General features: G+C 48.6%; 2 protein-coding genes across 8 annotated transcripts in view; one reads left to right on the top strand and one right to left on the bottom strand.

Annotated features, from left to right (window-relative positions):
- The window catches only part of Hsf2bp (heat shock transcription factor 2 binding protein), a 79899-nt gene extending 79266 nt beyond the window's left edge, over positions 1–633 (bottom strand). Inside the window, exon 1 of one of the 6 annotated variants that reach the window (XM_076916732.1) lies at positions 491–633. In XM_076916732.1, the coding sequence (XP_076772847.1) occupies positions 491–592 (102 nt within the window). In that variant the 5' untranslated portion in view covers positions 593–633. Of the gene's footprint in view, positions 1–372 lie in introns of all 6 variants that reach the window. The other 5 variants (XM_076916733.1, XM_034524211.2, XM_076916734.1 and 2 more) reach the window with 5 other exon arrangements.
- Rrp1b (ribosomal RNA processing 1B) lies at positions 620–26882 on the top strand. 2 transcript variants are annotated; one of them, XM_034524208.2, is made up of 16 exons: positions 620–814; positions 8923–9005; positions 10518–10575; positions 11592–11677; positions 12500–12561; positions 13063–13192; positions 14457–14521; positions 14901–15067; positions 15902–15990; positions 16971–17068; positions 18552–18571; positions 19595–19708; positions 20331–21022; positions 22363–22503; positions 23435–23498; positions 24590–26882. In XM_034524208.2, exons 1-16 carry the CDS (start codon positions 685–687, stop codon positions 24781–24783), a joined length of 2193 nt encoding a protein of 730 aa, XP_034380099.1. In that variant the 5' UTR covers positions 620–684; the 3' UTR covers positions 24784–26882. The 2 variants fall into 2 exon arrangements, with proteins under 2 accessions (XP_034380099.1, XP_034380100.1); XM_034524209.2 differs by lacking the exons at positions 620–814; positions 8923–9005 and adding an exon at positions 9014–9246.
- Positions 26883–27363: the final 481 nt, after the last annotated feature.

Here is a 27363-nt window from a genome sequence, read left to right as displayed (position 1 = left end):
TAGGACGCTGCAGGAACGGATTGCTGCAGGAACGGATTGCTCACCACACCACACCTCTGTAAGTGCCTTTGATGCTGCAGGGATGGGTTGTTCTCTCTCTATAAATCCTGCACCTGTCCTAGAAAGCTGCACCTCTGCACTTGTCCCAGGACATTGGGAGGTGGGCCATTCCCTCTATAATGTTGCATCAGGAATCAAGGCACTATCCTGGGGCAAACGGGGCGGGGGTCCCCTGTCCCTGTGCTGTCGTAAGCCTCGGGCTGCCTAGATGACAGCTTTCCCTCTGGGTCTCAAGTCTGCCCAGGGAAGCCCGCGGAGTTCCACAGACATTGGGTGAATGGAGGTGGCAGGATAGCCGCTTCCCCGACAGACCTTTGTCAGCTGTGCTTAGACTCTAAAACTGCATCAAACCAGCCGTAGGTGTCCTGCTGGAGGAGATCTGACCCCAACTAACCCGCCTGGTCAGCCGCCCTAAACCTGGACCACCCACCGGACGTACTTCAGCAGCGATGCTACAGCGCCTACTCGCACAGGGGCCACGCGGGCTCCCTGGGCGCGCGGCGAGCGGCGCGCGGCGCACCGGTGACGCCATCACCCGCGCGCCGCCGCCAATGCGCAGGCGCAGTCCAGATTGCTTGGCAGCAAGCGGCACGCGCGCAACCCGGGGATGCTGAAGCGGGTGCGATGGCTCCCGCCATGCAGTCTTCCGAGTTCCAGTTCGCCCAGCGGCTGGCCTCCAGTGAGAAGGGCGTCCGCGACCGCGCCGTGAGAAAGCTGCGGCAGTATCTCAGCGCAAGGACGCAGAGCGACACAGGTAAGGGCCCGGGTCCGCGCCGCTGCGCGCGGCGAGGGTCGCGCCAGTGGGCGCGGGCGCCGCTGCTACGGGCTGTGCGGCGGAGCTCCTGGCCCTGAGTCCGAGCTCACCACTGGCCCAGTTCGCCGAGACTCGTTTGTGTTTCTCGTTTCTTTCCTTGGATAATGCCTGTAGGCGCTGGGGTGCGTTAGAGAGTTAGCCCTGAGAGGAACTCTACCAGTGTGGTGGCAGGACTCATGGCAATGCAGCGGAGCGTGTGTGAATGCGGGAATGTGCAACAGTCGTGTGGAAAAGTGCAGGAGAAAGTTCCTCTAAAGGACGCCTCCTGTGCTCTGTTGATTTTTGACAGGAGGAAGCCAGCCAGGCAGACGCAAGAGAGATCTAAGTGTGCCCTGGGCCAGAGAAATCAGTTGGCGCGCAAGGCATGTTGAGATAAAATTGAACCTGGGGGCAGTGTGGCCACATCACCGGCTTTTTCGTTTGAATTTTAACTGCCGTGGAATGCATTGCAAGGATTTGTTTAAGTGATCCAGAATAGGCTCTGTAACTCTTGAGTGGATCCGTAAAGTCTAGATTGCAGCCTACTGTGGAGGTTTTAGGTTACATCCAGTTGGCTAAAGTTTGAGTTACATGTTGCTAGATCTGCTTAAAATTGAAGTCTGGAGGGCCGGGAGAGATTACTCATCGGTTCAAGTCTCACTACCCACATGGCAGCTCACAACCCTCTCCTGGAAAGGAGTCACCCCTGCCCTCACCTCTGCTAACATCAGGCATGCACGTGGTGCACATACATAGAAGCAGGCAAATCTCATACATCTAAACTAAATCTTTTTTTGTTTTGTTTTTCGAGACAGGGTTTCTCTGTGAAGCCCTGGCTGTCCTGGAACTCACTCTGTAGACCAGGCTGGCCTCAAACTCAGAAATCCGCCTGCCTCTGCCTCCCAAGTGCTGGGATTAAAGGTGTGCGCCACCACTGCCCGGCTGCTAACTCTTTTTTAAAAATGGTTTTTCATTGAAATCTGCCCCAGATGAGAGCACATACCATTAATTCCAGCATTGGATGGCTAAGGGCAGCCAGGGCCACAGAGCAAGTAAGGCCTTGTCCCCAAAAAAGGAAGAGACTTTTTGAGAAGTCTAATAAAGGCATAAAAAACTAAAATATTTTTTTCTTAATTGTGTGTGTGTGTGTGTGAGTGTGTGTGAGTGTGAGAAATTCAGTTTATTCTCGTATCGTTAGGCTTCCTATATTCACATGCTGGTAGTCCCTAAACCTAACTTGCTGGCCTAGCCGGATCTTTGCTGTCCTCTGCTCAGATTAGTGCTATTAGCCTACCCCCTGGCTGTCCCTTGAGTGCCTCAGTACCAACAATGGCATGGCATCTACTTCCCCCTCCAAACACCTGTTCTCTCCTGCTGCTCCACGGCTGCGCATCTCATTCTTCCATTTTTCTTACTACGTTGCCCTGGATTCTTCATCCTACACATGCACACACGCACGAACTGTATCTCTGTCCTGCCTTCTCAATAACCTGAATTGCTCTGCCTTAACCAGAAGTTCCTTTATTTTACCCTGATTTCTGGCCTGTCTATTCCCTTAATGCCATTGTGCCTTTTGTTTGGATCCCCACCTCCTACCCCCCAGACAGGGTCTTTCTGTGTAGCCTTGGCTCTTCAGGAACTCACTCTATAGACCAGGCTGGCTTCAAACTCAGAGACATCTCCTGCCAAGTGCTAGGATTAAAGTTGTGAGCTCTCACTGGTTGGTTTGTTTGTTTGTTTTTGGGTTTTGAGACAGGATTTCTCTGTGTTACAGCCCTGTTCTGGAGACCAAGCTGGCTAAGAAGACAGAGGGAAGCTTACAGTGTTGTTGGGGGGAAAGGATACAAACCATAGAGTTCAGAAACAAAGTTATCTGGGGACAAGGTCATTCATTCTCAGTATAGCTAGTAGAGACCAGTCCTGGCTCTGGGAAATCCTGTCTCAAAACCAATAGCCCTTCCTCCCCTCATGTATCTAAGCACTATAAAAGGGACACATATTTTATAGTTCTAGAGGTAACAGGGAGGCGGGAGAGAGAGTGAAGGAGGATTTCTCTCAGATATGATACTGCTAGGGCAGAAGGGGTGGGATTCTTTGTAGAACAAGCCTTAATGCAAGGGGGAGGAGGTGAGAAGAGTGTGCTTGATGCGTTCAGCCTACAAGAGTTTAATTGACTACTGAGGAATTAGAAGAGCAGGTGAGGACACCATGTCTGACAGACTGTGGCCTTCAAGGGAAGCCATGGTAAAATGAGATTTGCTTTAGGAAAATGACCTGGGTCATTTGTGGGGGGCAGATTAAAGAGGCACAATGGAAGCCTGGGACGGATGCCTTTAACCCCAGCACTCGGGAGATAGAGGGAAGTGAATCTCTGAGAGACTTACTGTCTTATGTCTGTCAGCAGCATAAATAAATAGCTCTGTGGTTTTTACTGCCATGAAACGGTCACTGTGTTTTAGTTATGGTGGCTAGTGAGTCCTGATACGGTCATTCATAAATGCAGCAAACACAAAGCGCCATGTTCTCTTGTGTACACTGTTCTTGGTTTAGGGAATAGAGCAATGAACCAAGCGGGCAGTCCCTGCCGGTCTGAGCAGTTCTCATCCTTAAACATTTAACACTAACATAAAACTATGGCACATCTTAAAATCAACCCTGTGGTAGTTTCGTTTGTGTCGCTGCTTCCTATTCTTCTTCTTCTTCTTCTTCTTCTTCTTTTTTTTTTTTTTTTTTTTTTTGGTTTTTCGAGACAGGGTTTCTCTGTGTAGTCCTGGTTGTCCTGGAACTCACTCTGTAGACCAGGCTGGCCTCAAACTCAGAAATCCGCCTGCCTCTGCCTCCCAAGTGCTGTGATTAAAGGCGTGTGCCACCACCGCCCGGCCCTCTTCTTTATTAATATTAGTGTGCACACGATGAGGGGGTAGATACGCCACAGCGCACATTTAGAAACGTCAGTCAGTTCTCTCCTTTGGTTTTCACATGGGTTCAAAAGCTGGAACTCTGGCCACCAGGTTTGTGTGGCCAGTACCTTTACTGCCAAGCCATTTCCCCAGCCCCAGCTTCCTTTTGGATTTCATATAAGATGACTGGACTTATGGTTAGTAGTGGCTGAATCACTGTAGGTGTTGTGAAAGTGCCTTTCCTGCTGATGGCATAAGGTTCTCCACCAGACAGTTACAGAAGAGGGAGATGTGTGTGTGTTTTGACTATGGTGTGCTCTGGAATATACAGTGTCGCCCTCCAGACAGCGCCTGTGTTCATTGCATGGAGAGGGTTGTTGTTGGATGTTGTCTTTCAAAATGCAGTGGTATATCCTGTGTCTTCATACCTTTTATATCTGTGACATTCTTTTTAGGATAACTAAATCTAAACTGTTGTCTGTCAGAAACTAGGTTATATAAAGATGTAAAATTCGTCCTCAACCAGACATTCACCTTCAACCCCAGCACTCAGGAAACAGAGGCAGGTGTGTATATCTCTGAATTTAAGGTCAGCCTGGTCTAAATAGTGAGTTCTAGGCTAGACAGAGATACATAGTGAAACCTTTTTTTTTTTTTTTTTTTTTTTTTTCTTTTTTTTCTTTTCTTTTCTTTTGGTTTTTTGAGACAGGATTTCTCTGTGTAGCCCTGGCTGTCCTGGAGCTCACTCTGTAGACCAGGCTAGCCTCGAACTCAGGGTGAAACCTTTTCAAAAAAAGAAAAAAGAAAAAGGCTTCTCCTGGACAGGTATGATAGTCACACCAGTGATTCCGGTATGATAGTCACACCAGTGATTCCAGAGCTTGGGAGGTTGGGGCAGGATTGTAAGTTCCAGGCCAGCCTGGGCTACACAGAAAGACCATCACAAAATAAAGGGCAGAGGAAAAGGAACTTATCGACAGAGTATTTGCCTGGAGTGTGCAGGACCCTGCGTTCACTCCCAGTGTCTCAGAAAGTTATCACCAAGAAGAAAAGAGAGCTTTGAACGCAGTTATTAAATAAAGCTGCTTCAGATACTTACCTCAGTAAGGAAAGGAGATCAGGTAGTCAGTGTTTCTCCATACCTCTTTAAGGTCTTTAAAATCAGTTCCTATTTTTACCAACTAAACTCTTAGGTAAAAACAGGGTTCTTATACATATTTTTGAAGTAGATATTCAGAATGGGGGACTTGAACAGAACAGGGCTTCTTAATTTTTCTTCTAAGTCACAACCCCTTTTACCTGAGAAACTAAATATACAGATCTATTCATTTATAAACTAGATTTACGAACAAAATATTTACTAATAATTACATCAAAGAATTTTATTTTTAAAACTTCTGGTACATATATACCTTCGCCACCTATTGAAAATGAGAACAATATGCAGAATAAGAATAATAAGTGCTTGCTTATGCTGGTCTTGGTGGCCTTCCAGAGGCAGAAGCAAGTGGATCTCTGAGTTCAAGGCCAGCCTTGACCACCTAGCAAATTCTAGAACTACCAGAGCTACGTAATAGAGAGACTCCTGGAATTTTCTTTGTAGACCAGCCTGGTGTCCAGTTCACAGAGATCCACCTTCCTCCAGCCCACAGTGCTATGAGTGAGGGTGTATGCCACCACCACCATCTTGACTTTTTAAACAATCTGATGGAACATGCTCTGAAAGAACCATGCAGAAACAGTAAAGTCTTTGTTTTCAGCAGTTAAACCATTACACTTGTCTAAAAGCCGAAAACTGTGTGGAGAGTACAAAGTTGTAGTTTGTCACCTACAGTTGTCAAGAATCTGAGGGAAGATGTTGCAGGTGGCGTTCACTGGCATTGTGCCATGATGGCATACAAAGTACAAAATGGATGTGTGTGTGTTCAGAACTGGGGCCACACACACACACACATACACACGCTAGCACTGCCAGCAACACCCTGGATTCATTGTGTGTTTAATTTGAATTAATTGTGCTATGCGTTCAGAAAGCTTTTACTGTTGGCATTTTTTTTCATGGCCCCACATTCACTTAGCAGGAGTCCATATAGGGTCACTACCTGTAGAGGACCCCACTGCCCCACACTTGGGGGCTAAGTGCTCTGGTCTGAGGGGATCAAACAACAGGGTCTAGCAAGAGAGAGTGGGGATGGAAGAGATTCGAAGAATGGAGATAAGACAGAGGGTCTGATCAAGTCTCTAGTCTTCTTTATTGAAAGGAAATCCTGGGTGTTTATAAGCTTTGCCACGAGCTTTGTAGGCATGAATACCACGTGCGTCTTGCAGGCATGGATATCAGTGTGCCGTGGCCTTGCAGCTGGGGGCACTAAACTGCAAAACAAGATATGTGGGAAAAACAAGATGTTTATCAGAGTGTGCTCAGCTGTTGTAGGCTGTTGAAAATAAGTCTCTTGTTAGGGTATATGGTCCGAGATGGCTGCAAAGATGATAGGCGCTTTCTGCTAGGAGTCGGCTCCCATGGCTTAAAAGCTGCAGGATGAGGGCTGGGGGGATCGCTCAGTTGCAAGCCTTAAGACCTGAGTTTTGTTCCCAGAACCCATATTAAGAAAAAGCCAGCCAGGCGGTGGTGGCGCACACCTTTCATCTCAGCACTTGGGAGGCAGAGGCAGGCAGATTTCTGAGTTCGAGGCCAGCCTGGTCTACAGAGTGAGTTCCAGGACAGCCAGGGCTACACAGAGAAGCCCTGTCTCGAAAAACCAAAAAAAAAAAAAAGAAAGAGAGAAAGAAAGAAAGAGCCAAATGTAGTAGCACACACTTATAATCCCAGCTCTGGGGAGGCAAAGACAGGCAGATCCCTGTGGCTCACTGGACGGCCAGCCCAGCCTTCCTCATGTGTCACTTCCTTTCACCTTACAACATGGAGTCCCCAAAGGTAAGGACTGTTCTGACAACCACAGAACCTCACCTCCTTAAAAGACTGTCATAAAAAAGATCTCAGCCAGGCCCAGGGGTCCTCACAAGTGGAGGCCGAAAAATTTAAGAATTTGAGGCCAGCCTGGGCTACATAGTAAGACTCTCAGGAAAATCATACAAATATAAAGTCTGATGTCATGAAATTATTCAGTCTGCTGGATTTTTCTCACCATCTTTTAAGACTCCTTTGGCTGGTCTTGTGCCCCCCCCACCCATCCTGTTTATTTGTTACAGAATGTGGGCCATTAGTCTTGTAAAATGCAACCCCTTAGTCTTATTTAACTCGTATCTCTGCCCCCTAGGTGTTCTGTATGCCAGTACTCAAAGGTACAGGTCAGGTTTTATATGATTCTTTCGACTGGTCTGTGTTGCTGATTTCCTGTAATAAGTTCCCGCTCATGGTTTGGTGTGGTCTGATCCAAGGAATCCGAAGCAATGTCAGAAGTTACCAGTCCTCACCCAAAACCACAGTTCTCTAGGGACATGTGTAATCCTGGGCCATGATTAAATTGGAGCAAGTTACCATGACAAGAAAGTTGTGGCTGCAGTTAGCCAGGTGCTGGGGGTTGTGCCATATTTATATTATCGGAGCGAGGCCGGCTAGCACATCTGCTGTGTGTGGGGCTCGCTTAAGGAAATGTGCTTAGATTAGCGAACTACACTAAGGTTTCTGTCACCCTGGTGTTGGGGACTGGGGACTGTTTGTTTGAGATGCTCTTGCTAAGTAGCCTCGGCTGGAACTCTGCATCTGTACTGAGATTAAAGGTATATACTCCCATACTTTCTGTCTTCATTTTAAGTAGAAAACTACCACAAAAGAATCAAACTGCAACATTACAAAGGTATTGACAGGAGAAAAACCTTTCTTTAAAAACCTTTTGGGGAGAGCATTGGGAGGGTGTGTAAAAGCCATAGAGGATATTGGGTAGCTTCCATGATTCCTCTACCCTGTTCCCTTAAAGCAGGTTCTCTCACTAAACCTGAAGCTTAGTGTTTCTGCTAGGCTGAGTTGACCATTGGAAATCAAAAGCACTCATAGCTTTTATGTGGAGCTGAAGATTCAGTCAGGTCCTGGTGCATAACAGATGGTGTCACCTGCTGTGCCATCTCCCCAGCCCAGAGATGGCTCTTAAATCAGTCATAAAATAAAATTGGCCGTGAGTATACTATAGGAGCATGAGTCTATTGCGATGGTTCTTTGCCATTTTAAAAGTATCTTTTAGAGTTAATAAGCACACTGGTTTCAAATACATACTTGAGTTGTGTGAGGTGGAAAACAGAGACAGGAGGATCTCGGCCAGTCTGAGGTAAGTAGCAAGACCCTGTCTCAAAAATTAAGGAAACAAACCAGCAAAAAGGAAAGTCTTGCTTTTATTCATCTAGTTTGTTCCAGTGTGGTGCTGAAAAGACTTCTGTTGCTTCTCAGTCACATAGATAGAGACTGTGTGTGGCACATCAGAGCCGAGGGTGTTCCTTGTCCCCTAGCCTCATCATTCACTGTCATTTTTGCTTTCTGACACCAGGAAACTGTAGGCCATGAACCGGCAGCCCTGAGACAAGTGGTTGGTCAGAGCAGTGACCCCTCCAGGGCATGCCACTTAAAACAGGCGAAGACCATTTTAAGAGCTGCCTAAGAAGTGATGGCTGGCACATTCAGAAGATGAGGCATGGTTGACTTTTACCCATGGCTGGACCCTTTTAAAAGTACACTGCAGCAGACCCATCCTCAGGCTGGCCTAGACTTCTGTCTTTGGGGGTGGATCAGGAATGGTCCTGCCCTTTGCTAGGGACACTCTGTGACAGGAAACTCTTGCATCTTTTATAGGATTTGTGGTTTTCCTTCCTGAAGACAGTGAAACTTCCTTTCTTCTATTGTCGGTTCAAGGGCTAAGTTCAAGGCCGTGTGTGTGCTCAGCAACTGCTATCCCAGGCACATGGGTTAGTTTTAGTGTCTCACATGCAGATAAGGACTTGCCCCCATGGCCACCCTCCCTTGGCTGATAACAAACAATGCATGTGTGGTGCTTCACGGGCTTGCTTGGAACGTAAGCCATTAGCATGAGATGTACTTCAGGTCTAGGAAAAGGTGTGCAGAGGAAGGGAATGTACGTAGTAGGTTTGCCACTTGTATAGTGACTGTAAACATTAAGGAAAGAGTGTAAACTAAGGTGCTTGTGCTGTTTTCTCCTGCAGGAAGTTTCAGTCAGGAAGAACTCCTAAAAATATGGAAAGGACTCTTCTACTGCATGTGGGTGCAGGACGAGCCCCTTCTGCAGGTAACGCAGTCCCCTCGTCATGGTCCTGGACCTTTGCCACGATGGATAAGAGACTTGACCGTTTACGTTCCGCCAATCCGCTGCCATCCCCAAACAGATGGAAGTAAATGCTTCAAGGAGCCATTGTCTCAGCTCTTGTCCCCTCAGGAAGGGGCGGCGGGCACTTAGGCTGTGCTTTCAGACATATCGGACACGCTAAGTCATAATCCCCTATTGCTCTCGTCATTTCATAGCTTCTATGGTAGGTTTTACATGACGTTCTTAACGTTTCTGTTTTATTTTCTGTTGTTGATAATGCATGGTCAGAAGCACAGCAGTGGGCTAGTGAAGGTCCCAGAGGGCCTGGTGCATAAGTAAGGCGGTCAGTGACCTGCTGAGTTTCAGTTTCTGCACCCGGGCCCTGTGGCTAAAGCACCATGAGATGCCCTGGTGCCCAGAATGCACATGCCAGCTTTTATTCCTGCCCACTGAGCTTGCCACTCATACTACTGTAGAAGAATTTTATTCTAATATCTGAAACTAGACCTACCTCGGTAGCAAGGGAGTGAGGGTCACAACACACGAGCCACAGTGTAGAGTCCTGGCTCGCACTTATCTTGTATGTGAAACCTTGCTACTTTTCTCAGGACATGTAGTGACTTGTCTCAGTTCACTGCTGATTCTACTGAACATATTTTGAGTGGGATAGCAGAGCAAAATATTGTAAGATTATATTCAGAGGGAGCAACAAGCAGCTTTAGTGGAGGAAGAGAACCAGCAAAAAGGAACATCATTTTCAAGTCTTGGAGTTCATTCAAGACAAATAAGGAACGCTGGGCATAGAAGACGGGAGCAGTGCCAGGAAGGGCTCCCAGCTTCAGGTAGCAGGAAAATGGAAGGCTTCCTCCTAGGCTCAGCCACTTGGTTCTACTGAATGGAGTCTGCTGCGTCACAAGCAGTTTGCCCAAAGCACAACCTTGATGAGTCTGTTGGCATTCCAGCCCTCCTCTGACCAGGCCTAATAGGAGACTGGATACAGACCCCACTGCACAAGCACCAGCATGGAGGCTCTGTGCTCTGTACTCATGGTATACTCAGTTTAGTTTGCATCTTAAAAATGGAGTGGGGCATGGTAGCGCACCTTTAATTCCAGAGCTCGGGGTAGAGGCAGGCAGATTCAGTGAGTTCAAAGCCTGCTGAGTTTATTCCAGGTCAGCAGGGGCTGTGTAGAAAAATCCTGTCTCCAAAATAAGGGATGGGGGTGGCAGGGAGATTATTTTCCTGGAATCATTCAACCCTCTTACCAGAGATGCTTTCTTGAACATAGTTTTAGCATTTTTCCAGAAACATATGACATTAGCCCAGTAGTTGATTGAAGTTTGGATTTACACATTTAATAAAACCTGGGCTGTCAGCCACAGACCTAGAACAAGAGCACAGGCTTTCTCAGTGCAGGAGGTGGATGCAGCCCACAGTACCCTTATCAGTGTGACCATCTAATAACTGATGTTTTTCCCCAACCCACCTTTGCAGGAGGAACTAGCGAACATTATTTCCCAACTCATCCACGTTGTAAACAGCTCGGAGGCTCGTAAGTCCTGCCGTTTTCCTGGCTCTGACTTCTTTGGTAGCAGGTTTGATAGCTTACCTGGGAAACATAGTCATTGCTTTTCTTCTGGTCTTCTGGGAATTTGTGACATGAGAGAGTCCTTCTAGTGTTGAACAGAGATTGTATGACACTGCAGAGGCTGGTCAGCTCTCCTCCAAAGTCTCCTAATTCAGCTTACTTTCACACTTAGAAGCTGGGACGCCTTTGCCAGTACATGCCTGGCAGGTGGACACTGGCCAAAATTAGAGCTGTCTTGATGGTGAACCACTGTAATAAAAGTGTAAGGTAACCCTTCTCTACCTAAAAGAAAAGGTGCAGATTTCTGAAGCTGGACAGCAGTCAGTTCTGTTTGACACACTCTGAATTCTGGCTGACTTACAACACCTAAGATTCTGCATAAGAGTCTGTGTTTGTTGTATAATAAAGATTGCGTTTGTTAATAAATTGTGCTGGGCATGGTATTATTATATCTCTAATCCCAACATTCTGAAGGCTGAGGCAGGAGATATGAGGGTCCCAGGCCAGCCTGAGGAGCGGCCAGACCCTACATTCAAAGGGAGTGTTCAAAAATCAGTAAATAAGGAGTCTGTGGATTGAATAATGTGCTGTGTGTCACCAGATGGCACAGAACATCAGAAAAGCCTACATTTGCACTCGCTGTAAGGCTGCTCCTCACCGCTGTCACTAGACTGGGGTTGGTTGGACGAAGATGTGGTAGGAAGGGCCACAGGGTGCCTTCAGGGAACACTTAACAGAAATGTGGGTTTGAGGTGGATAAAGAACAGCGCTTTGGAGTGTTCTGACAGATGCTGGTGGGTCTATTGTAATGTCTTTATGTAGCTGTAAAGCAATCGGTGAGCTTAGTTAGCCCTTGGCCAAGCTCCACCTGTCCAAGACTTCTTGAGATAGCTATATAAAGAGAACTAGCTGTGTTTCCCGTCTTCCTTCTTGCTGTGTGCTCTCGGCAGCAGAGCACTGAGAGCCTCCTGTCCCTGCAGAGCACCTGTTCATTCAGACCTTCTGGCAGACCATGAATCGAGAGTGGCAAGGGATAGACAAGCTGCGGCTGGACAAGTACTACATGGTAAGGTGCTGCATCCTCCACGCTGGCTTGAAGAGTTTACACACAGAGTGTTCTGTCTGAAGACCAGCAGAAAGCTGGGTGCAGCCTGGCGCCAGTGCACCTACCTGGCACCTTTTCTTTTCTTTTTGAAGCTGAGTTAGAGTTTGATAAAAAGGGTTTCTTTTGGGGGAGGGAGGGAACGTTGGATGGTTGACTGGTTAGTTTTGCTTTTTCAACACAGGGTTTCTCTGTGTAGCCCTGGCTGTCCCGAATTCACTCTGTAGACCAGGCTGGCCTCAAACTAAGTGATCCTCCTGCCTCAGCCTCCCAAGCATCCACCACCCAGCTTGCTAAGAGGTTTTATAGATTTGTAAGCAGTGGAGTTAAGAGAAAGAAAGGCTGTTGGGAAGAAAGTGACCCACACCCAAGAACCTGGGTGTGAGGGTCTCAGACAAGACTTGCCTTGCCTGGCTATCTTCAGACCTAGCCTCCATGCAAGCAAGAAAATGATGAAAGTCCAGGCATGGTGTGGCAGAATCACAGTCATATGCTGAAGGTGCCTCTGTCCCTGTCTGAGCTGCGGGGAATGAGGCTAGGGAACATTGACGTGTCTTATATTGGTTTTGTTTGTTTTCTAGGGGTTGTGGAGGCAGTCTGTGTGCTGTGCAGGCTGGTTTCTGGCTTTCGGTACAGGCACATACCACTGTCAGGCTTAATGTTGTTAATCCAGAAGTTGAATAGATTTAAAGATATTATCTCGCTTTGGGGATCCAGAATTGGGGTCCTCATTCTGCCAAGATGATCACTACTTTTTACTTTTATTATAAAAATATCAACCTCTAGCTGATCCGCCTGGTCCTGAGGCAGTCCTTTGAAGTTCTCAAGCGGAATGCCTGGGAAGAAAGGTTGGTAAACTATTTACGTTGACATGTGGTGACATTTAAAGCATGTCAGAGTTGCTAGATGGCTCAGTGGTAGAGCGTTTGCCTAATGGGTATGAGGCCCTAGTTTTGATCCTTCTTTCCCCCCGCCCTCCCAGCATCTTTATGGACTGATAGGGTCCTCTGAGGTTTTAGGTCATCAAAAACATGAATTGGCTCATCTATGTCTGCCATATTTAGTACTATGAGAAGTAAATAGATGCTGGTCCCAGGGAGTTTAAAGCCAGCAGCGGGCCTGAAACAGTCACTTGTAGCTGATAGAGGAACTGTTTCTTCCCGTGGGGCCTCCCATTGACTGCTGTGCTGTATGAACAGTAAACTACTGAGTCTGTCTGTTCTTTGAAGGAGGGAGGTATTGGTGATAGTGTATGTCTTTTAAAAAACAGCTGTGTGCTTGGTTGTTTTTTTTTTTTTTTTTTTTTTTTTTTTTTTTTTTTTTTTTTTTTTTTTTTTCCTGTTTTTCAGCCAAATCACACTTTTTTTGGACATCCTGATGAAGGAGATCCTGAGTCCTGAGAGTCAGTCTCCCGATGGAGTGAGATCCCACTTGATTGATGTGTACTTGGATGAGCTCTCCACGGTGGGCGGGGGAGAGGTGAGGAGCAGTGCTGCCCAGCCAGCAGTGGGGTGGGACTACAATGCCCAGGGTTGCTATGGGTGCTATCAGAAACAGCAGCCTCTCAGTGACTTCTCCCCTCCTGGGACCCCGTCCCAGACACCTAGTAGACTTGTAAACAGAACTGTACACTCTGCGTTTATCTAGAAATATTACCTCTATTTTTTGGGGTTTTTTTGTTTTGTTTTGTTTTTTCGAGACAGGGTTTCTCTGTGTAGCCCTGGCTGTCCTGGAACTCACTCTGTAGACCAGGCTGGCCTCAAACTCAGAAATCTGCCTGCCTCTGCCTCCCAAGTGCTGGGATTAAAGGCGTGCACCACCACCACCCTGCGAAATATTACCTCCAAAGTAGGATTGAGCCACACACAGCTGCTGGAGTAGCTGAGGCAGGAAAGTCATTTGAGCTAGGAATGCAAGACCCCATGTTCAGACTTGGTGGTATACATCTATAATCTCAACACTGAAGCAGGTAAATCTCACGTTCCAGGGCGGCCTGTGCTATATAGCAAGACCCTGCCTCCTCCCCCTGCAGAGAAAGTTGAAAACAACTCACAGAATCCAATGGGAAAAGAAAAGGCAGGGTATATTGAGTATTCCCAAAGCTGTGTAGGAAAGGCAGCGTGATAACACTATATAACACTATACAGATTACCCAATATAAATAGACAAAAGGCTAGAAAGAAAAGGTACACTTTTATATAGAGATGATTTTCTCAGTTTAGGAATATAAACGATTTCTCCTGCTCACTTTGACATTCTGTAGTGAATGTTTTATTTATTTACATATAAATAAAAAGAACTTAGAAATGAAGTTTTTTTTTTTTTAAGAGGAACAACACATATACACTTACACTGAATCAGCGAACGAATGAATGAAGTTTAAATATAAAGAATGGCTTTGTCTCATGCTCTTAGTCGGCATCCATATAGAATTCATATTTTCCTTGTGGTTCTGTAGCTAGCCAGGGCCTTCTGTTAGGCAGGTGTCACACCCAGGTGTCTAAAACCACTTGAGTGCTGCAGTTTAGCCCTGACCAGTTGGTGGTGCTTTGGGTCTCTGTACTGAGACACCCAGAAAAGCCAGAGTGAGGCCCTGGGCAGTTCCTACGGTGTGTCTGGGACTGCCTGGACAGGCTTTCGTGTGACCTGTGAGAGGGACAGGTGCTTCCTGTTCTAGAACATGTCAGAGAAGAGAAAAGGCTGTCTTCTCTCACTTTCTCTCTGTCTTATGTCTGAATTGCAGCTCTTAGCGGATCAGAACCTCAAGTTAATTGATCCATTCTGCAGAATTGCTGCCAAGACTAAGGAGTAAGTGGCTCTGGCCCGTGTGTTCTCAGTACTTTTATTGGTGCCCAAGGGTGGGGTTCTGTCATGCAGCACAGTGGCAGGCAGCCCAGACTACACAAGATCCTGCTCAGAAAGCAGAGGTTCTAGCCCCTGTCAACAGCGCTTGGCTGCCTATCTAGGATGCTCTCCCATACCAGATTTCTGTCTGTCTGTCTGTCTGTCCTGTGGCATGTGAATCTTGAGTGGCCCTGCTTCAGGAGTGTCTGAGTCCCTGCTAACAGTTGGCAGGAACATGCATGTGCACACACTTACCCTGGCTGTTCTTCACTGTGTTTCCGTCTGCACAGGCTCCAGGCCGAGTGCTTTAATCTCATTCTCTCCAATGTGCTTCTGCCCTCAGCCACACGCTGGTACAGACTGTAGCAAGGGGTGTTTTTGAAGTCATTGTACATCAGTCTGCCTTTGTACCTGAAGAGTCTGTGGAAGAGCAGAAAACCAAAGAGGATAGTGGTGGCCTCCCTGCAAACGAGCTGGCCTGTAGGAAGGTGGTCGGTGGGAAGAAGGCTGGTGAGAGACTTTTTCTTACACTCTTTCCTTTCTGCTGGGTTGGTTGGCTGCCTGGGTTTTGCTTGTTTGTATATACCAGTTTTGTCTGTGTGTGTGCATGCACATGCATGTGTGTATGCTTTCGTGTGGAAGCCAGATGTCAGCGTTGGGACTCACTCCTCAGCTTTGACCCACCCCTTATTTTGAGATGAGGTTCCTCATTGGCCTGGAAGATACCTGAACAGGCTAGACTGGCTGGCTGTTGAGTCCCAGGGACACACCTGTTGCTGCTTCCCTGTGCTCAGCCAAGAAGCCTGTACTGCCATGCCCATCATTTTTTATGTGGATTCTGAGGGTTGAACCCAGGCCCCTTGTACTTGCCTGACTAAGCCTACTGGCCCCTCTGTTTCTGGTTTTAAGTCTTCATCAAGCATTGTGTTGGCATCTCACTGAATATAGGCCTCCCAAAAAAATAAAGCACGGTATATAAGAGACACATGTTGGTCCCCGGGCAGAAACCCAACACCACCCACTCGAAGTCCAATAGATTCTGTCCCTTCTAGACGTTCACCTCCTTTGTGAGGTGTTTAGCCCATGCCTGTGAGAGCTGCCGTGCAGTCAGGAGCACACACTTCCTGCCAGCAGTCTTGAGTTGTTTTATAGAGGTGGGGATGGTACTGCAGACAAAACTTTGAGCTTTGCATATAAAATAAAGGCTGGGATTTTTAAGAGACTAATTTCAAGTATCTCCTGGGGCAGCAGTCACTGGTGGTCTCCCTGGTAATGGGATTGAACCCAGAGCCTGGAGGGACTGAATGTCAAGACTGTGTCTTTGTCTTTGGTGTGTTTTGGCAGCACTGGACGAATGCCTCAGAGATGGGGTCGTTGGCAGCAGAGAAAGAGATGTCTGTGCAGCCTTGAAAGATTCAGGGTCACCACTCCAGGTGGGGGCAGCTTTTGCTTTTTATAGAATGTGGGTTGACCTGGGGTGGCTCAGCTGGAGAATTAGGGTCAGAGCTCATTAAGCCATAGGGCCTAAAATGTAAAGTCCTTTATAATCTCTTCTGTAATTAATGTCACCGTTCTTAGAATGAGCTTGTAGGGGACAAACTTGAAAGAGTGGGGTTTTAGGCTGACATGGTATTGCACACATGGACTGTCAGCACATAGGAGGGTCTCGAGTTCAAGAACAACCTGGGCTACCTAGTAAATTCCTGTTTCAAAAGATAAAACAAAAACAAACAAACAAAAAAACAATTAAGCCAAGCATGGTAGTGCACACATTTAATCCCAGCACTCAAGGAGGCAGAGGTAGACAGGTCTCTGTGAGTTGAAGCCAGCCTGGGCTACACAGAAAGATCCTATCAGAAATGATAGTCAATGAAGTGGGTTTTGAAAGACACTGAACCCCATTTTCTAAGCACTGTTGTCTGTTTTCCTCTGTGCAGTAACACCAGCCCTAGTATGGGGGAGGGTTTTTTAAGCAGAATCTTGCTATATAGTCTAGGCTGGAGTGGGACTCAACAATCCTCTGCCCCTCCAAGTGCTGGGAAAGCAGCTGTGCACCACTGCGCCAGCTGAGGGTGGGTGGGTGGGTTGGTTGGTTACCAGGTCTTTTATGTAGCCCTGGCTACTCTGCCATGTAAACCAGCTGGCCTTGAACTCACAAAGATTTTCTGCTCCCCAATTTCTGGGATTAAAGGCATGTGCCACTACACACATGCATACACAATTGTGCTTTGAAATAGTAAAGACTATTATAGCGTGTAAGACTGAGAACCCAGGGTGCACGTAAGAAGAAGCCCACCATGCAGAGTTTGCTCTGGGCATAAGACCCCAGTTTGGAGAAGACAGGAACACCTAGGTGACTCAGATAGGCCAGGCTGTCTCACTGATGCTCATGTTTGCTGTCTCTTCTTGGTAGTTTGACTATAAGGCTGTTGCTGACCGACTCCTGGAAATAGCCAACTCGGAGAGCACCCCGCCCTTCAACAGGAAGCGACTCTGCAGACTAGTCAGAAAGTAAGTAGCAAGTGAGATCCTGTGGCCACGCCAGCGCTCTCCCACATTAAAGATGTATTTACTGCTAAATGTGTCAGTGTGTGTCTGGATGTGCATTCTTACAGCGGCCAGAAGAAAGTGGTGCCACGGAACTAGAGTTACAGGCAGTTGTGATGCACCCAGTGGGGGTTACCAGGAACTAAACTCAGGTCCTCTGGAACCTCTGAGCCACCTTTCCAGCCTTCTCTCCCCGCCCTCCCCCCCCCCACACACACACACACCTCACCCCTGCCTCCTTTTTCTTCTTTATCCTTTGTCACTTTATTCATAGCCACATAGCAAACGAAGAGGCGGCCCTGCTCAGCATGTCACACAGCCGTAGGGCAATGGTGCCAGCGTGCTCCTCTCATGTCACCGTTGGCATGCCAAGGTACACAGGGCTTCAGTTAAGTCATGTTCACCCTCGCCTTCCAGCAGAGTTGTACCAAAAAAGTCAGATAATCCATTATCTTATAAGTCAGCATCGGTGTCTTTAGGACCACAGTGACATACAGGTGACTAGTCAGAAAGCCAATTGATGTATTCTGGCTGACTTTGACTTTGCATAGCAGCTGTCTGGTCACGTCCTTTGCTGGGGTTAGCAGGTACTGGTCTGAGCGTGATCCTTTATGTTATGAATGCCTTTAGAAAGGAGCTAGGGACGTGGCCCAATGGGTAAAGCACTTGCCACGGTGTGAGAGAACATTAGAATTTGGATCCTCAGTACTTATGGAAGTGCCTGGCAGGTGTGAAGGCTCATATCTAATTCCAGCGCCCATGAAGTTCCAGGCAGCAAGGCAGCTCACTTGGTTGGGAGGCAGAGATGGGACTCCCAGAGTAAGCTAGCAAGCAAGCTAGACTAACCAAATTGATAAGCTCTGAGTTCAGATGAGAGAGCCCAGTGGAGAGTGGCTGAGGAAGATACCTGGTATCAACCTCTGACCTCTACATGCAATGTTCTTACATGCAAACATAAAAAATGGCTCTTAAAGAATACCCTAGAAGATGGCATCCGTAAGTTTCATGTTTTATAGCTAGGCCTCTAAAGGCGTGCCAGGTACTCCAGTGTGGCTTCTAGGGCTGGCCTACCACCCCAGTGACCCTCCCCAACAACATGTACATCTCTCATATCCTCAACTTTGGTAATTTGGTCTGATAACGCTGCATAAAGAGAACCCTCCTGGGCACACCTCTGAATATAGCAGCGTGTTAAGCCTTCAGAAACAAGTGAGAAAGACATTGGGTCTCTTGGTATTGTGTGCCACTGTGTCCTCTGCAGAGCTGATAAAATGGAAGGCACCTTTGTCCTAGGCTTCTTCCTTCCTGACTCCAAATCCCTAGGTGGGCCTGTCCCCTCACCTTTCCGTGGAAGAGAGGGTAAGCACTGAGAATCCAGATTCCTGCTTTATGTTCAAAACCTGAGCTGTGAACTCTCTGAACTTCCGTGTGCTCTTTTCTTTTTCAGGTTCCAGGACCTCTCTGAAGGTAAGAAGACTTGTTCTCACCCAGTACACACCCCACCACGGGCAGCCCTGCCAGATGTGATCACCCAGTACGCACCCCACCACGGGCAGCCCTGCCAGATGTGATCACCCAGTACGCACCCCACCACGGGCAGCCCTGCCAGATGTGATCACCCAGTACGCACCCCACCACGGGCAGCCCTGCCAGATGTGATCACCCAGTATGCACCCCACCCCGGGCAGCCCTGGCAGATGTGAGACGTGGTGTGTAGGGAAAGTGATTCCTGGGGCGGCCGCCCTCACTGGGCTCACCTGGCACACCTAAGCAAGTCCCCTGGAAAATGCCACAGTGCAAGACCCTTTGTGCATACTTTCCATCCATCCAGCGCCTCCTGTGGGGGGGAATACCTGTGTGGTATTTATTTAAAATTTTATTGGTGCTTTTCTAAAATTAAGTTTTTAATGGGGGAAGGGAAGGCTGCAGAGGTGACTCCATGGTCAAGAGCACTGGCCACTCTTCTAGAGAACCCAGGTTCAGTTCCAGAACCCACATGGTAGCTCACAACCGCCTATAACTTCAGATCCAGGAGATCCAGTCAGTGCCCTCTTCTGGCCCTTGTAGACCCCAGGCATACACATGATGTACAACATACAGGCCGGCAAAACTGGCCTAGGAAGATTAAAATCCTTTGTTAAAAAGAAAATTCGGGTGTCTCAGTACCTTTCATTTTCCTTTGGGACGCATGTCTTGCTTAAACCTGAGCCGGCCAGTGAGCTAGCTCTTCTGTTCCTTGTGCCCTGACTGGATGGGGCCACTGGGGATGTAAAGCTGACTAGACTGAGAATTCCACCAGTCACTGTCCAGTGTGTATTCTAGTCAGGAGCCTTTGAGTTGGTTTGGGAAAGTGCCCGGTAGTGCAGGTGATGGAGCTGAAGTCAGGCTCAGAAGTCTTAGCTGGATGGTTCAGGGAGGGGCCCGGGGCCTGGGCTGTTGCCACAGATGCAAAAGGCCTTGGAAGCTGACCTATGCCTTTGGAACCTACAGGCAATGGTGCTCAACTCAGTTTTGCTGAGGAAAATGGTCAAGCCCTCGGTCAGAGAAGGCACAAGAGGAAAAGAAAAAAGCTTTTAGAGAGAGCTGCCTTAGAAAGGGAGAAAGGTAAGCCGCAAAGCCCGAAGTCAGGGCTGACGAGGGTCACCTCCCACTCACATCCGGGTAACTCTGCCCTTGAGGTCATTTGTATTTTGTAATTCGGTTTGGTTGGGTTGAGAGGGGGGGAGGTTTGTTCTTTGAGTTAGAGCCATCTTATGTAGCCTGGGTTTCCCTCAAACTCATGAGTGCTGGGGTGCTATGCCAGCAGCACCGCACCCACAGATTCTCTAGGTTCTGTTATTTTCTGTGTAGACACTGGTCTCATGGTTCTCGGGGTCACAGGGGCATGCCACCATAGTTAGTTTTTAACATGGGTTCTGTAGATCCAAACTCAAGTCCTCTTCCTTTGACGGCAAGCACTTTACCTCCTAAGCCATCTGCCCAGCCCACCTGAGCAGCTCTGTGGTGAGAGCCTGCCTCTAAAGGAGTGTGCTGTGATGCTGTGCACCTGTATCCTGTCATTCGTGAGAGCTGGGCATCAGGACCAGGGCTCCTACAGCAGCCTTGGCTGTAAGGCAGATTTGAAGCCAATCTGAGCTACCTGAGCCCTGTCTTTAAAAAACAAAACAAAACCCTGGCTGCCAGTGGTCACCAGCAGGGCTCTGCTTATTGGTCTGCATTTTTGTAGGAAGCACGGTCTCTCCTGCTGGTGAAGAGGACAGTGGAGGCCACATTCACAAGAGGAAGAGGAAGAGGAAGAAGAGGAACCACCTCCAGCCTGACACTCAGGGCCTGGATGCCGCTGCCACGCCCACAGTACCGAGTGCTGACAGGGAGCCTGACGCCGCCCAGAGGCAGGCCCCACAAGCATGCGGGACTGAGCCCACAGCAGAGGCCGTGTCCAGCATCGGGGAGAACAGCTCCGAACCTACTCCTGTCATGCCCATCCGCAATAAAAGGAAGCGGCCGAAAAGGAAGAACCTGAGGGCCCACAGAGAGATCTGGAAATCTACCGCTTTACCTCAGGAGGAGATGTCAAAGAATGACACTGTCGGCAGCCATCCTCAGAGTTCTGCTGCACACATTTCTTCCCCAGAAGGTATCCAAGCCCGGAAAAGGAAACGGAAACTGGGACCTCCCCCTGTGAGCAGTGGTGACCTCACTGTACAGAAGGCAGGTACCCCAACAAGCTCAGTGGAGGGGAATGATGGCCAGACTACCCAGCCCTGGTGCAAGAGGTTACAAAAGAAGATAGCATCCAGCACCCTTGAACCCTGTGATCTGTCCAGTCAAAAAACAGCAGTCTCAAAAAAGAGGGAAAAAATGAAGCAGACGTCGAACGGTGTGTTGGAATCCAGCGCTGGGCAGAACCAAGCTCTGGTAAGACGGGAAGGGCCCAGAGTTCAGGGGGGGGGCTTCAGTGGCTGTGCTCGGAGGACTCGCTGGCTGTCTACTAGGGATAGGGCAGAGGGAGAGGCACACCTCAGCGAAGCAGTGCTCGGTACACTGCTTTATAACCGCTCTCACCAACAAGCAAATGACAGGCTCCGGCCTCAGTGGCCAGGTGCAGCTGCTCCATTCAGTGCTGTCACCTGTCCCCCACCCGATGTCCCTTAGGACAGGAAAGGACAGGCATGGAGCTAAGAAGCTGTCAGAGTCAGGCCCCCAACATTGCCCTCTTGGGCCACTGCCCAGCAGCCCCTGTGGCAAGGGGCTCTTAGAACGTTTGGGTTAATTTAAGGATTTTCTTTTTCTGTGGACTTTTAGAGCTGTAAAGGACCCGAGCTCTTGCCTCGTGGCCTGTCTAGGAAGCATACTGCCTCTGCCGGGCTGCACGTGTAGCAAACACCGCAGCATGTGCTCATTGCTCTGGCCCACAAGCCACCGAGATAGTGACTCTCTGCCTTTATGGGGAGATGTCTGGCCTTGTTCAGCACCAGTCCTTACATACACTGCTTGGCAGTGCCTGTGACTTTGAAGCCCATCCTTGGCCAGGTGAGTTCATGGACAGTCAAGGATTTCTGAGGGAAAGCAGAGCACTGGGCCGGCTTGCACATCATCTCAGCCTCCCGCCCTGCCCTTGGAAGAGGCACCTCTTTCCTCATAGCCTGACTCTCGTGCCCTTGGCAAGCGGTCTTGGAACTGGGATGATTGCTAATCACTTGGGGTCTAGGGAGGTGGCTGCTGTCTGCTCCTGGGCGGGGCTTGTTTTGGGCTGTGCCAGAAGGCGGCCTCAGCTTCAGCAAGGGAAGCACCACTATGCTCCAACCAAACAGCCAACATGGTGGCTCTGCACTCAGCTCCCCAGATGTGGGGACCCCTGAGCAGAGCCACATAGCAGCTGTATCCTCCACACCAGACTTACAGCCCACATAGTGTCTGATCCCAAATAGAAAAATGAGTTCTGACTTAGCCGGTGGACCTTGAAAGGAAGAATTATTAAGACTGTAGGCCCTGTGTTAGAACACAAAGTTAGAAAAGGGGAAGGGGGGGACTTTACTGCTGAAAAGATAGCAGCATCCCTACGGCATGGTGCCAGAAGTGAGGTCCTGCTCCACTGAGCAGGAGAGTCCCTGACAGAGCTGATGAGGACACTGGGCTGTGGGCGAAGGAGCTTGGGGTGGGTCAGCCTCCAGCGATTCCTCACTACACTGTCCTGGTGCGAGCCTGGCAAGATGCCAGGATAGGACTCTTCTCTCAGCTTCTCATCCTTCTCACAGGGAATCAACAGGACTCTGAAGAAGCCACTGAAAATAGAGGACGACTTTGTGAAGTTTGACACTCATTTTTTACCAAAGCCCCTGTTCTTCAGGAAAGCCAAGAACAGCTCTGCCTCCCGTCCCCAAGGTCCTGCTGTCCAGGTGAGCCCTCCACGGGGACACGAAGCCAGGTGTGCTGAGCTCTGTGGTGCAGTGCTCCAGTCCACCTGGTAAGGTGGGGCTCGGGGCTGGCAGAGCCCAGCGTCCTCCTGACAGCCTGCCCAGGCACACACAGATGGGAGAACGTCGCAGCATACTCGGGAAGGGCCCAGCTCTTACAGTGAGCCAGCTTCTAGGACAGACAGTTGGGATATGTAGACAACTTGAAGTCCTTTACACAGTGTTGAGAGGTTTGATCTATGGTGGGGTCCCAGTGGTAGAGCATTTGCTTAGCACATATCAAGGCCTTGGGTGCGATCTCCAACGAAGATTGTCAATTCATACCCATTGCCCATTGACCCCATTTTAAACCCAATTGAATCAGTTGTATGTGAGCTGCAGGTTCAGCTTAGAACAGCTTAGAAATGCCGGGCCTGCCCAATGGCTTGGCTGGTAAAAGTACCTCCCACCCAGGTCTGAGGACCTGAGTATAATCCCCAGAATGCAAGGTAGAAGAAGGAAAGTGACTTCAGAACATTGTCTTCTGGCAGTTCACACCCTGGGTCACATCGTTTACACTGATAGTAAATAACTCTTTTAATTCTGGGACAAAAAGAAAGGTGTTACTGACATATCCTTATCATTTTGGATGATAAATTTGGGATTCTGAACATCCTTACCCCTCTTCTCTGTTTTTCACTGGGAATGCACAGTGTCTAATTTGGGAAATCTGTGCATGCTTAAAAATAGTTTGTGAAGGTCATGGGCAGAAGTCTGGTATTGAAGTCTATTTAGGCTACAGCATGCTGTCCCATTAGCCTTTATGTGTGTGCAGGTCAGGAAAAACACTGCAAGGGCCTTCCCTGGCTAAGTTCTGCCAGGCAAGGAGGCTGAGCACCTGTGTCATCATGGTTATTCCTTTGTTGTTCTGCAGCTGAATAAAACACCCTCCAGCTCCAAGAAAGTCACCTTTGGGCTGAACAGAAACATGACTGCAGGTGAGTAGGTGGCCTTCTGGAAAACTTCCTTGGGACCAACCAGCTGAATCTGGCTGGGGTTCCCCAGCAGCCAGAGATCGTTGATCATCGTCTTTTCCTGTCTATTTCCGGGTCAGTGAGTTAGGCAATGCCAGGGTTGCTTTCCTCACAGATCTGATGTGGGTTGCTGAGGAAAGGGAAAGATTTCAGGCAGGCAAGCAGGATTGATTGATTGATTGATTGATTTGATTGATTGATTGATTGATTGAGGGGGGTTGTTTGGAGACAGGGAATATCTATGTAACCCTGGCTTGGCTGTCTGGAGCTCATCATATAGACCAGGCTAGCCTCAAACTCATAGAGATCTACCTGCCTCTGCCTCCTCAATGCTAAGATTTAAGGTTGGGAGAGATTACTTGGGATCTTCTTAGGCCACCAGGAAAAGGGTGTGGTGAGATGCATCTGTCCAGGTGTTCTCTGGTTCTGTCTCAGAGGCTGGGAAACCCTGGTTCCTTAGCTATAGCTGCCTCAGCTGGAGCTGCACTGCCCACTAAATAGTGGACCGCTCTCACTGTTAGATCAGAGGAAGCAAAGGGCTCTTGTAAGAAGGTGTGGTTGGTTTATAGTTTGTTTGGTTTTGAAGAGTCTAAGTATGTGGCTGCACCTGGCCTGGAACTCACAAAGATTCACAACCCCTGCCTCCTCTCAAGTGCCGAGTTAAATTTAACATGAATTTAAGACCTTATTTGTGTGGACATGGGTGTGAGCAAACACTCTGTTTGCATGAGTGAGCACACGTGGGTTTAGAGAGAGCAGAGGGTGCGGGAAGGAGTGAAGAGCAAATTCCTCAAGCTAAGCAGCCCAGCCTATAGAGCTGGAGGTGAAGACAGGTCCCAGGCAGCTGGCAGTCACTGCCGAGCACACATGCATATGCACACACAGTCCACAGCAAACCCAGGACCCAAACTGGAACTTGCTCCCCTCGCTGTATCTAGGTGTCTTCTGCATTTCTGGGGCCTGGGGAAGGTAAGCCATGAGCCCTGCATACCTGGAAGGGACAGACATGACAGCCAACTAAATAAGTAAATAGCCTTTACTTTGCTTTGGGACAGAATTTAAGAAGACAGACAAGAGTATCCTGGTCAGCCCCACGGGTCTTTCCAGAGTGGCCTTCAACCCGGAACAGAGGCCACTCCACGGAGTGCTGAAGACCCCCACGAGCTCCCCGGCCAGCACTCCTCTATCGACCATGAAGCTCCCAGCCACCATCCCAAAGAGAAGGCCGAGGGCTGCGGACTTCTTCTGAGAGCCAGAATCCCTTTTTGAAGACTGCTTTTATACTGGATGTTCTATAAATTATAACTTTTGAATGTGCTTTTTAATTATTTTACAAATATTCATGAGTGGGACAATGTTCTGAACTGGACTGCAGGCCTCTCTTGCTAGACTTGCTGCCCATGGTTCGTGTCTGAGTCCTCGCACACCCTCACCAGAAGGACTAAGTGCTGTTGGTACATGGAGTCCCCTCCTCGGTGCCCATTGCTGCACCTGCAACAGTAGATTGCCTTTCTGGGTATCTGCAGTGTCAGTCTGTCTTGTGCACGCATGTCAGCTTCAGGCCCAACTGCAGGCGTGTGGCTGTCTCTCCTGGCCATGGCTCTTGAAATCCAATGGGCAGTAATGTAGCTTTTCTACGGGTGACCAGCAAGAGGGTGGACAGGTGTGAGGTGGGGGAAAGCCACTTCTCTGTGTGGCTCTCCCTCTGCCTGGCCTGTTCCTGTCTCTGTCTTCCTACCTCTATAGCAAGCCCAAAGTGTCTTTTCAGGAGGGCCAGTGGCCCCCAGGCTGCTCACGTTAGCACATTGTTTTCCCAGGACTCCCCTGACTGCACCAGTGGGGTCTGGACCCCAGGCTCTTGCCTGACAGGGAAGTTGGCTGCCCAGGAGTGCGTGCACTCATAGCTGCCTGTTACCTGCCTCCACGGGTTTTATAAGTTCTAGCTTAGTGCTAGAAGCCAGGGAAGCCGCCCAGACTTCCATCAAAACAAATTGGGCTCCTTTTTTAGGGCAAAGCCTGTTTGGCGATTGTTCTTGTTTAAGGAAACTACCTTGGGTCTGAGGGCTGGAGAGGCCTCGGGGTTACCTGATGGTTTACCATCAGGAGCTGCAGGCTTGACATGGCAGAACCAAGGCCCTGGATCTCAAGCACTCAAAGCCCTATGGGTTTGCCTGCTGTGCTCCCCGGGTATGTCCTACTCTGTGCGCCCTGTGCAGGAGCCCTACTTTTCACTGCTGCTCCTCAGTGGAGGACGGCAGTTCACTACCACTGGGATCGCAGAGATCGTGCACCTGCCTCTGGCTTCACTCCACACAGTCAAGGGGTCAAGTCTTGAACCAGCTGACTCCTGAATGCCATTCCCAATAGGAATGAAGTGGTGACTTTATCCTCTGCCTGCTCAGTCATAAAGTATATCTCTAGGCCGTAGAAATGGAGGTGGTGATATGCTAATGTCACAGTAGGTCATGTGCAGTGTAACTTGGGGTTGCATGGTTGCAGCGTGCTCAGTTCGACAGTTAAACATTCAAAACTAAAACCTGTGTAGAACGGTTAGGGTCAAGGCAGCAAACACCTAGCTGCTTCTTTAAAAAATTCAACGTACCCAGCCATTTCCTGTTTTAAAGATAAGTTAATATAGCCAAGTAGGTCATACAGCCCACTGGTGTGGAGCAAGACACTAGGCAGCAGTCGTAGAATCAACCTCACACCATTTTCACCACAGTGACACGAGTATCCTCAGAGCACACCTCCTACCAAACTTGCTCCCGAGATGGAGGATGAGACCTCAGTGCTGGGGTCACAGGTGGGCACCGCCATGCCTGGCAGAAAAGATTCTATTTCTCATGAAACAAAGCACATGAAGGATTGCATTATGCCATCTTGGTCCTTGATGCAGATTCTCAAGGGAAATTGCTGGTAAATTTCTTCGAGTCCAGAGACGCAAATCTTAGTGCCGGCGACCCAGCTAGAGTTTGGTAAAAGACTATCTCCATCCTTAATATGGATGTGGTCAGTTCTGCACAATTTAGTTTCAAAGTTACTTTTTCTCCTTTAAAAAAAAAAGAGTCTCATTATGTATCCTATCCCGTATGGGCCCCCACTGGTGGTCCTCCTGCCTCAGCCTGTCTAGTGCTGGGACACAGTATCTTTCTGAACTGAAGCACAAGGAGCATGAGGGGGCGGGGGGATTGGGAAGCAGTTGACTGCCTGGGAAGTGGGTCTATGTTTTCTCTAACTGCCGCAGTACTGTTTGTTAATGATCAAATTGTATTGGTGTCTCCAGGGCTTGTTGGTACAAATCAAAGCCAAGATCAATAAAAAGAAATGTTTTTTTTTTTTTTAACTTCAGGTTGGTCTTTGATGTTGACTGTGTGTATATCAAAATAGACCTCTCTGGGAATAACTATCTGTCAGGGTCTGGAAAATTCAGTCATCCGTTGTTATTGAAAGCAGGACACGACAGGTACCTGTCCTGGGACAGCTCACTGCCATTCACTGTCTAAAGCAGAGGATCTGTGTCCTGAGTCCAATTCCCCATCTTCACCATAGCCGTGGTCAAAACTCAAAGTCAGAAGAAAATGACACATAGACGAGGGAGACCCAGGTTATCAGCTTGCCTCGGGAAGGATTGTGCCAAACGGAGGTTGGAAGGCTCCTCCATGAGACATAGTATTCAGAAAACCAGGAACCGTTCATACAACAAAAATACTCATTTGGACCTAACGTGATAGATAGTACGTCCCAGAGCTTAGGAAGTGGAGGCAGACCTCTCATGAGTTTGAGGCCAGCCTGATCTACATAAGGAGTACCAGGACTGTGTGCCAATATA

The sequence above is a fragment of the Arvicanthis niloticus genome, chromosome 20, assembly GCF_011762505.2.
Source record: "Arvicanthis niloticus isolate mArvNil1 chromosome 20, mArvNil1.pat.X, whole genome shotgun sequence".
In the NCBI taxonomy this organism is placed as follows: domain Eukaryota; kingdom Metazoa; phylum Chordata; class Mammalia; order Rodentia; family Muridae; genus Arvicanthis; species Arvicanthis niloticus.
Note: the sequence above shows the minus strand (reverse complement) of the source record. Positions and strands in the feature narration are given on the sequence as shown.

What these genes read in the sequence shown, in the direction of transcription:
- Rrp1b (XM_034524208.2), top strand. Translation starts at nt 685, where the DNA reads ATGGCTCCCGCCATGCAGTCTTCCGAGTTCCAGTTCGCCCAGCGGCTG. An exon ending in AAGGACGCAGAGCGACACAG is followed by an intron (nt 815 to 8,922) that starts GTAAGGGCCCGG and finishes TTTCTCCTGCAG; the next exon opens with GAAGTTTCAGTCAGGAAGAA. An exon ending in GGTCGGTGGGAAGAAGGCTG is followed by an intron (nt 15,068 to 15,901) that starts GTGAGAGACTTT and finishes GTGTTTTGGCAG; the next exon opens with CACTGGACGAATGCCTCAGA.